Source organism: Myotis daubentonii, chromosome 4 (assembly GCF_963259705.1).
Source record: "Myotis daubentonii chromosome 4, mMyoDau2.1, whole genome shotgun sequence".
NCBI classification, from domain to species: domain Eukaryota; kingdom Metazoa; phylum Chordata; class Mammalia; order Chiroptera; family Vespertilionidae; genus Myotis; species Myotis daubentonii.
The window spans coordinates 83,177,796-83,188,275 of NC_081843.1; the positions used below are offsets into that span (position 1 = coordinate 83,177,796).

Here is a 10,480-nt window from a genome sequence, read left to right on the forward strand (position 1 = left end):
AAAAACAGTCAAATGCAGTAGAAATGTCATAAACTGTAAGCTAATCTAATTTCTCAGTTCTTACTGAAGTCTATGTCAAAGTCACAGTTTCTTTGAAGAATAGATTTTAAAATACTAAGTCCCCCGGATGAACAAACAAGACACATCCTCACCGAGCTTGCCACCCAGGTGCCAATGTGAATGAACACAGCCTTGCTCTCTTGGACTTCACAGTATAAATAGCAAAGTGACAAATTTTCCTAAAGTTTGGTTTAGAATCTAATTTTACCTCTAATTGGAAATCTATCAAGAAGGCTCTAACAAGGTGAAAGCCATTAGATTATTAAAACATGAAAAGGCTAAACTTCAACAAGCAACGAGAGAGCACTTGTCTGGATTCCATGTCACATTCAGTTTCGTTGCTAATAATAGCACTCTGCTTTAACCGGCGAGTCCGTGCTTTGTCGCTGGCTCCAGAGTGTGCTTATGGTCCTTAAGCAGCAGTAGTAGCACCCCCAGGTGACCACGACCTGCTCAGTTCTCCCACAAACACCTGAGAAGGTGAAGCCCTCAATGTGGGCTGTCAGGTGCCTCTCTCACTCCCCACACCTTCTCTTCTGTGGCAGGATCTTGGTTCCACCTTCGGAAACCAGTAATTACATTGGTGAGAGGAAAGTGCTAACCATAGTGGGGATTTAGCACCTTTGTGAGCACATCCATTTCACACAGAAAGCCTTCTATTCCAGGGTCACGACCCCCACCCCCGATACAAGCTGCGGTCTCGCAAACGAGAAAACACTGGGCACTGGGAGTTTTTGTGTGAAGGTGTTGAGAGAGTATGTAGGTAGATCTGGGCAAAGCTCCATCCCCATTGGGCAAAACAGGCCAAAGTGTGCATTCTACTGCAGACGTGAATTTGTTACAGGTTGAATTATGTCTGCCTTCCCTGCCCCGAATTCATATGTTAAAGTCCTAACCCCCAGTACCTCATACTGTGACCTCATTTGGAAATAGGTCATTGTAGGTGTAATAAGCTAAGGTAGCATTGGGTCCTGCTACAGTAGGGTGGGCCTCGAATCCAATATAACTGGTGTCCATATAAAAAGAGAAAATTTGGACACACACACACACACACACACACACACACACACAGAAGAGGAACAGATTCTTCCTCCCAGCCCTCAGAAGGAGCCAGCCCTGCCCACACCTTGGTCTTGGACCTTTAGCCTCCAGAACTGAGGTACCAGACATTTCTGCTGGGTAAGCCCAGTTTGTGATATTCTGTGACTGCAGCTCTGGCAAACTGATACAGAATTGTCGCCCAGCATTATGGCTGATGGTCAGCATGTTCTGCTGGTGCAGATGTAACTCACCTTTCACTGTTTGATCAATGAGAGTTAAACATTTGAAAGCAAAAACACCTATAATAGGAAGGGGAGCTAAAAGACAGAGTGGGTGGCTTGGCATGCCTGCCAACCAGGCCTGTTACTAACACCCCAGGCCTCCTCTAGCATGTGGAGCAAGGAAAGCTGAGCGATCTGCCTCCATGGCACCGAGCACTTCTGCGTACTCCACCAGCCCACACGCCGGCCGCTGTCTCAGCCCACGTGTCGAAAGGGAGCATTACTGACTGGCCAGCGCTCTATTCTCCTTTTCCCGCCTCCTAACTTCCCAGGAAACAGAATAGGGAATGGACAAGAACCAGCTAGAAGTGGGCCTGGAAAAAATAGAGCAGGAAAGTCAAGTAGGAATCCAATAAAACTAAAACAGACCCCCTCCAATAAATAAAACAGAAGAAAGAATGAGAAGAGAGATGTTGAAAAGTAGGGGGACATAGGCATGGCCGGCCAGGAAAATAACTGCTGGAGGGGAAAAACCTGAAATTTGTGGGCCTGGGTCTCTAGAATACTCATTCTATTGTTCCAGAAAGCCATTAGGAAATTAAGATTCTTTCTGTGATCATACTATGTTCACAGCTTGACAAATTATTTCTGGCATTCCGTCTTCAAACTTCCTCCATAGTGCTCATGTTTTCATAGCTCTGTTCTGTAAACAAATGTGATTCTACATGAATTAACTTAGAACGCTGGGGCCACAAGACTCACAAGTCATTCAAGTTCAACCCTCTCACTGAGATGTACAAAGCTTAACAGACGTGTTCAGTGTCACACAGCCATACTAGAAGGAGGTGAATAGATTTTATAAATATTATATGATTTATGAAGCCTCTAGGCCAATTTATACAAAGAAAATATTTCTAAACTTAAGTACTTTTGAACCCTCACATCTCCATATTGTTTTTAAGATTTTAAAGAAGAGGCCTTTTGATAACCATCTGGAAAATATCAACTTGGAAAATTTGTCAGAAGACAATGTAAGAAACTAAGGTAAGCAAAAATTTATTCTGACACAAATACCCAAACTTCTGCAGATCTATACACAAATACAAGTATTTATTTGAAAAATATTTGATGGATAAATATACTTTTATATAAATGCATCTTGACCACTTAAATTTTAAATCGTATTCATAATTACACTGACACTTAATAATAGCATTTACTGTCTTTTAAGTGCTTGATGGATGTTAATTTAATCATCATAATACCATACGCTTTGGTCCTGTTACTTATTAAGCCCATTTTGCTGACTAGAAAACTGAGGCAAGGAGAAACAATATCTTTGTCCACGATCACACTATTTGTAAATGGTGCAGCTAAAATGTGAACACCAGCAGGTTAGCTCTGAAGTCTATGTACTTAACCAAGGTACCAGGCTACCAATTACCACTCTGTGAAGCAACTTGCATATCAGTAGGTCTATGTCCCTAATTTTAACCAGGTCTGCTCTGGTTTAGGGCCAGTGCTCTTTCCCACCACACAATGTATTGCCTCTCACATTATCAAACTTCAACTTCACTGTTCACTCTCATCAGCAGACACAAGCAGAAGGCAGTGGAGAAAGTACAGTGCAGTAGCCATCACAGAAGCAGTGCAGGAAAAGGAATCCAAGCCACCAGCTCACCAGCCATAGCACAAGCGCTTGGGTTTGCTGGAGGAGATTGGCTCCTCCAGGTCACTCCTGGCTGGTGCGCTGTGCTCCTCTCTTCCTTCTCAGGAAGTGATGTGGTTGATGGAACAGGCACTGGAGCGGGGAGTGAGAGACCTGGGTTCCAGTCTCAGAGCAGCCTGGGACTGGCGGAGTGCCATGGACAGGTTGGGCACCGCATACCGGCTCCCTTAATCCTCTCAACCACATGAGTGAGCATGACACCTGGTTTACAGGGAGCGAAGTGAGATTTAGAGTTGAGGAAAATTCCATCAAGGTCACAAAAGATATTATGTTGCCCAGGTCTGCCTGACTGCAAAATCCTCATGTCTGCCTGACCACGTTGCCTCTAAAGTCACTTCATTCCTCTAAATCTGACTCCTCAAATATAAAACAAGGTAATGGTGCTAAATTAGTTCTCTCTGTGCCATGGAGCCGCAGGGATTCTTTGAAGGTGTCTCAGAAGTCATTTGGAGAAGGAAGTCCAAGGAGACAGGGCCGAGACAGGCACTAATATACATATACTCACACACACACTCACGCTCACACAGCAGTGCAGCATCACTTTGAGCTTATAATTCTGGCTTTCCACGTTACGACTGAAGGGGCGATTCTGCTGCTAAAAGAGTGTGGGATCATTTTTGCCAATTAATTGTGAAGGCCCCTCTTAGCTTTAGTACCTGGGAGAGGATCAGCTTTGCAAAGGCACAATAACTGCAGTAAATCAAGCCCGTCAGAGGAGACTTCTGATTCACCTGGATGCCTCAGTCCAGAAAACGTCAGATGCCTTTGAAAGAAAAGGCTTCTGACGGATCTAGACACAAATACCCAAACTTCTGCAGATCTAGACACAAATACAAGCGTGGGTAACCTGGGGACTTGATACTTGTAATTGGTCTGTGAAGAAGTGTTTCAATTGTGTGTGTTTCAATGGTTTTCATACTCATGCTAGTTAGTGAGAAATACAATCTGAGTTTTCTTCTTTAGTGGTCACCAGTCCTAGGGGTTTTCAATTGGTCAGGAATAAGAGGGATGAAGCATTTGTAGTTTGTTTAAATCAAATGCATTGCTTTTTTTTTTCTCTTTCTATTTATCTTGCTTCATGCTTTTTTATTTATTTATTTATTTTTTTTTACCCTGTCCTCCTTCAATCTTGTCTTTCTCCTCTGGCCCAAATCAGGTGATAGGCAGGAAGGGATTAGGGATTGGTCTTTGTTGGTAAGAAATGAGTGAATTCATGTACTCCTTTCCCTCACTTGTACTCCTACTCAGAGCAAACATGGTGCTTAGATGTTAGCTCTCAAGCCGGCATCTTGATGAATGCTTGGAGAGCCAACTTTTCTTTTCCCCCATCCCTCATAGCTCATATACCTTTCACTAAAAACTACATATGTAGCGAAGAATAAAGCCAAGGAAAGGAAAATGTTAATCGTGGTGATGGTGATCACATCTTTAAAAAAAACACACATTAAGGTATACTTTACATACCTTAAAATTCATGCATTTAAGCGTGCAATTTAGTGATTTTTGGTAAATACACAGTTGCATAATCATTACCATCATTCAATTTGGAACATTTCCATCCCCCAAAAGATCCCTCGAGCTCATTTGCAGTCACTCCCTGTTCCCACCCCCAGCCCTAGGCAACCACTAATCTACTTCTGTTTCTGACAGATTTGCTTTCCCTGAGTGCCTCATATAAATGGAATCATATAATATGTGGTATTTTGTGACTGGCTTCTTTCATTTAGCATACATTTCTTTCTGAGGTTCATCCATATATTAGCATGTCTCAGCGCTTCGTTCCTTTTTACCACTTTTTTTTTTTTTGCTACATGGAACAGCTTTATTTAGGAGGAAAAGCACAAGTGAGTGTGGTTCCAGGGAGAGCTGTGAGCCATCCACTTTTTTTGAAAGGCAGCATTATGTAGAGGAAAGAGTGTGGATTTCAGAAGCATGCAAACATAGGGCTGGAGCAAAGGTGTGCCACTTCTTAGGCATGTGGCCATTAGGCAAGTTCCTTAACCTCTTTGAGACCGATGTGTAGGATAAAGATAATAATCCCTCCATGAGTTAGCTGGGGTGTGCCGGCAAATAATGGGCTCTCAAAAAATCCAGACTTCCTCTCTACAGTTACCCAAAAACCTTTGCTTTACTTACCCAACCTGCTCCATAAAATTAATATAAAATGAATCCTATAGCTTCCCTTCCAGGCTTCACATCAAGTTTGAAATGAGAGCCCACATAACTAGCAGCATGAGGAATGGAATTCGCTCAGGGAATTACATCCTTCATTAAAGGAGCCCAGATGGTGAGGAGCTAAAGGGATTTCCTTCAATTAGATTGCTGTCATTTTTTAAAAAGAAGGTTAAACTGTATTTAATTATTATTTTAAGGAGAAAAACATTTCAAGTTTTTTAGAATATTTTATAGAGTTGGCCTGGCCTTGGTAAGGCTCTAAGAACAGCATATTTCCCCAGTAACAGCAACCCTCAGATAACATGTAAGCAAGGAGCAGAGGGCTACAAACCTGAGTAAATAAAATCCATCTCAAATCCTCAAAACGCCGCTTTCAGCCATTCGTTTCAGGATCTTCCTTTTCTAAACCTTACAAGAACCTGAATTTCACATATAACAAAATAAACTAAATTGAACCAGTCCACCTTCTCTGATGAGAACATGTTATCAATTTGAGTTCCACCTAAAAGGAATCCTGATATAACCCCATGATACACTCTTGGGCAAAAAGTTTACAAAGATGCTACTCCTTAGCCCTGAGTATAAAAAGATCTGTTCTAAACCTGTTTTTACTTCTGAATCATTAGTTCTCTATTGATTAAAAATGAAGGCAAACCATTCTTGTCTGGTATGTATCACAGTTGCATTTCTTTCCCCAATTTCTGAGACACTTAATTTCCTCCCACTGTCTCAATTCACTCCCAGATTCACTTCCTGCTAAGTACAGTATAACAGTTAAAACAGAAAAGGAGAAGGCTTCTCTATACTTTTACTGAATAAAACAGGTTTGTAACATTTTATTTCTCTTTCACTTCAAGTAGATTGGTATACTCTATTATTCATGTAATAGATTTTCTATCTATTTTCATGATAGAAAATGCTTGTTTTTAAATGTATCAAATGTAAACTAGTAATTAAGAGAGGCAACATATGGCTTTCTAATCTTTATATCTCAATCATAGTCACTATGCACAATATTGGCATTAAAAATGGCAAAGAATGATTCTTTCAAGGAAAATTAGATATAATTCCTATAAGTGATCATTCTGCAACATTATCAAGTGATCTAATTTGCATATATATTCTGATAAAGCCACATCCACACAGATAAACAGATAAAAGGCTATATCCAAGCTGAACCAAACAATTAATATATTTGTATAAAAATTCTTTCCTTTCTGTATTTCCTTATGTGGAAATAGGAACTGTTAATAAAATCCATGATATTTGTCCCATATTGAGATATCAGGAAGAAGTGGATAGAGTCCCAAAAGAGTTTTTACTCACTATATTATCACCTAAAATAAGCGTGGGAATCCAAAAATGTGATACAAATACGTAAAAATAATTGGGGGGCATAAGCAACTTAGGTTTAGTTAGATTTGTGAATTATCCCAATCTTTAAAAAGTTTTCTTATGTTAAAACTTCCCTTTCAGATGTACAGTATGACAACCATAATTAATAACATTGTATTGCATATTTGAAAGTTAGAGTAAATCTTAAACGTTCTCATCACAAGAAAAAAAATTAACTTTGTATGGTAACAGTGTTAAAGTTGACTTATTGTAGTAATGATTTCACAGTGTATACTAATATCAAATCATTGTTATATATCTGAAACTAATATAATGCTATATGTCAATTACAATGCCACCAAAGGCATAAATTACCTTTCCTTTTGTATTCTACAGTGAAGAGAGTAAATTAGATCCACGACTTTATTTTAGGGATTTTATTTTAAATGGTATCATAGGAATTTATGTCATGGTATAAACAGTTTAGCGTACCTGGGACTTAGCAAAGATTTTCTCTACTGCACAGGTCTTTGTGCAGATGTTTAGCAACAGATGACAAAATAATCTTGATGATTATACTTCCTTTGATTATTATTTGGACTATAGCTCGTTTAGAGAATCCCGATCTCAGGGTGATTGGCTAAAACCCCAAATTTGCAGAGTTCATCTCTGAGCCCTTGGCCACCGTAAGTATGCCAATGTGCATGCATCCTCTATATGAATTACCACATAATGCCAAGTCTCCTACCCTGAGATGGCAGCAAGTTTTTGGTGCGCCTGACGGGCCATTTCGCAGCCTTTGGTTCTTGTCTTGTGCATTTCCGCCCGGAGTGAGGGGCAGCTGACGGAGACATCCCCGATAGAAATGACCAACTCTCGGTACAGGGCCACTTGCGTGTTGAACTCTTGGACAAGCTGGAAAAGAAGTGAGTTTCTTTCAAGAAACACTAATCAGAAAATTTCCTATTTTGGTGTACATAAACGGGTTTCACTGACCCTGGAGCCTTCCCCCCTAACATCTCCCCCCCCCCCCCCCCCCCCCGCCAACACACAAACACACACACACATACTGCCCAATCTCTCTACAAATTATTTAAAGATTAAAACACAAAGATGGTACATTCTCTTTGTCTTGGGCAAGTGTTTATTATTTTTATGGGGAAGTCCGGTGGTGGAGGCTCGCTTCCGGACCTATTGGCCCCCGCCCATTCAGACTCAGTTTCTGAAGGTAGCATAGTTGAGCACTGCCATTGCCACTCTCCGCCTGTTAGACTGTGAGGCTGGGCGCCCTCCTCCAGAATGCTCCCTGGATTACAGCAAGGGTATGAATTTGAAGTTGTTAAAGGCCAGAGAGGTGGTAAGAGGCACACCATCCACCTCCTGCGGGACCACTGAACTGCTCAGGCTCCAGAGCCTGATGGGAAGACGGGGCACAGCCTCTGACCGGACGTTTGTCTCCTCTGGCCCCTCGGCAAGGCCCCCCGGGCACTCCGGTTGGGTTTGTTCGCTGTCTCCCCACAAAGCAGCCCCTCCACCGCCCTGTCCTTTCCCTCCGTGGGGAGCAAGCCCTTTCACAGCGTCTTCACCTCCACCACTCTCGGAGGGGAAGAGGCATGGCCTCAAGACTCTTGCCCTGGCACTTCTTGGAGGGGCCATCACCACCTGGGTGTCACCCCGGATCTAGGGGACTTCAGATTTAAAAATAGTGCATGTGCACGTGATCGGCATGGAGGCCTGAGGGTGGGGGAGTGGCTGGTACTCAAGCAAACGATTAACACACACAGACACGATTCCCCCATCTCTTCTCAAAAAAAAAAAAAAAAAAAAAAAAAAAAAAAAAAAGCGCAGTTTTCACCTACCATCTTGCAGTCGTCCAGGGTTCGCTGGGTTTTGCTGGCGCTCTCGGAGCCGCTGCCCCTGCGTTCCCACTCCCCGCTCTGCAGCTGGGGCTTGCTGATCTGAAAGATCGAGGAGCGGGTGGACCGGCTGGGGCGCTTTTTGCGCCCATTCGGTGCAGAACTCATGCATACACATCCACCAAGCCGAAGCCTCTGGTGCAGTGCGCCCCGGCGCGGCGGCCCAGTCGTTGCCCTGCGCCGAGCAGCCTGAGCGAGGACCGAAGCGCGGCACTCACAGGGCTGGGGCTGGCTGCGCGGGTGGGTAACCTTCAGCTTGAAGGAGAGCCGGGGGAGCGCTGGCTGTGCCCTGCAGCATCGCTTCCACTAGCAGCGAGGAAGAGGCTCAGTCAAGTTCTGCTCAGCAGCATTGCTGGCCCCGTCCCGGGAGCTGGGCGCTGGCTCGCACCGCCTTCCCCTCGGCATAGGTTGCACGGCTGGGCGAGAAGGAACGCGCCTCCCGGCGGTTCTGAGTTTCCATTCAGATGCGGGAGCAGCTTTTCAAAGCTTGTGCTGCAAGGTGGGGAGGGTGGGTAGGGGGGTGTCGCTCTGGCTTCAGTGTCTTCCCGCAGAGAAGCTGGGTTCCTCTTCCCCCTCCCTCCCCTGTTGCTAGGCCTGGAAGGGCTGGCAGTCCCTGAAGCAGGCAATTGGCTCTAACCGGCCGCCTTGATCCCTCGTCTCCACCGGCTCATCTGTTTGAGGATCCCAAGTGAATCTGTGGCGGGACTGGCGGACGCAGGGAATAGGCCCGCTGACGTCCTTCTCGGCCCCGCACATTGATAGGGCCGGAATACGAGTGTGATCCGTCCACACAACCCTCTTCCCCCTCCACAGTTTATGCACTTATCCAATCAAATCCCCGGGAACATCAATTGCAATATTACTTCATCTGCTCTATTATTAGAAACCAAACGTGTCATCAGAGCGGAGCACGTTGTCACATGCTGGGACCTAAACAGGGATTTCAAATCAACTAGTGTGGGCTTGAGGCCTCACTAGCTGAGGCTGCCTGAGGGCCAAAGATTACCAAAGCCCAAACCTAGGAGGGAGGGAGGCTTTTGCTTCAAAAGGAAGATGTCTGGGTAACCCAAGAGGAAAGCCTTGTTTCCCTGAGTTCTATTGAGGTGGTGTTTTTGCTTTTCCTCCGAGGAGGGGGTCAGGATGCCAGCAGGGCAGAATGCACGGAGGCCATCAGTCGCACTGGTCCTCATCCCACCCGGTTCTAATTAGAAAAATTTTTGGCTTTGCGTTTCAGAGTCTCCAGATCTCCAGCTCTGAGAGTTTCCCAATAGAGACTTGAGCAAGCAGGTCTCCCTGGCCACTCAGGGGGACCCTCTTCTCCTTTATGGGACATCAGTGACCCAGGGGCTATGGAGTTGGCCCAAAATGCCTGTCTGAGAGAAGGTGGGAGTGAGTTCCCACCTTACCACGCACAGCCTAAGGTTCTTCAGCAGCAAGAGAGGGGACGTGGGCATTCGGTGCCAGCGTTCTGAGAATGCTGACTGCTGTGAATGGCTTATTTGGAGGGGACAGATAAAGAGGTTTGCCACAGGGGAACTAATTATGTGTAGAACAGCCTAATGAAGAACTAATCAAGGTTCCCGGTCAGTCTCATCTCATAGGGGGATATGGAGAGGACACAGCTAGGGAGAGCCAGAGGTAGCTAGGAAGCTAGCACCCTAAGGAGGTGTTAGAATTTTTGTGTGTGGTGTTTTGTTTGTTTGTTTTCCAAGCCACGTAAACATAGTGGGGGTGGCGTGGTATAATAAGAAAAATACTTGGTCTTTGTCCCCAGTTCCTGACACAGAGCTCCTAAAACCTTTGGACTTTCAGGAGTGACCAGGGTGGTAAGCCTCTGGTCCCCAGAAAGACCAAGCCTTGATTTGAGGTCTAGAACTTTCAGCTCAACCCCCAAACTTCTGGGGAGGACAGAGGGGCTGGGGATTGATTTAATCATGAAAAGCCATAATGAAATCTTCATAAAACCTAATGGATGGGGTTTGGGGAGCTTCTGGGTTGAAGAC

General features: G+C 44.4%; 1 protein-coding gene across 2 annotated transcripts in view; it reads right to left on the reverse strand.

Annotated features, from left to right (window-relative positions):
* The window catches only part of RGS7BP (regulator of G protein signaling 7 binding protein), a 129,556-nt gene extending 120,296 nt beyond the window's left edge, over window positions 1–9,260 (reverse strand). The window contains exons 1-2 of one of the 2 annotated variants that reach the window (XM_059694541.1): window positions 8,421–9,260; window positions 7,310–7,476 (exon numbers count right to left, since the gene is read on the reverse strand). In XM_059694541.1, the coding sequence (XP_059550524.1) occupies window positions 7,310–7,476; window positions 8,421–8,585 (332 nt within the window). In that variant the 5' untranslated portion in view covers window positions 8,586–9,260. The remainder of the gene's footprint in view (window positions 1–7,309; window positions 7,477–8,420) is intronic. The other variant, XM_059694540.1, reaches the window with a different exon arrangement.
* Window positions 9,261–10,480: the final 1,220 nt, after the last annotated feature.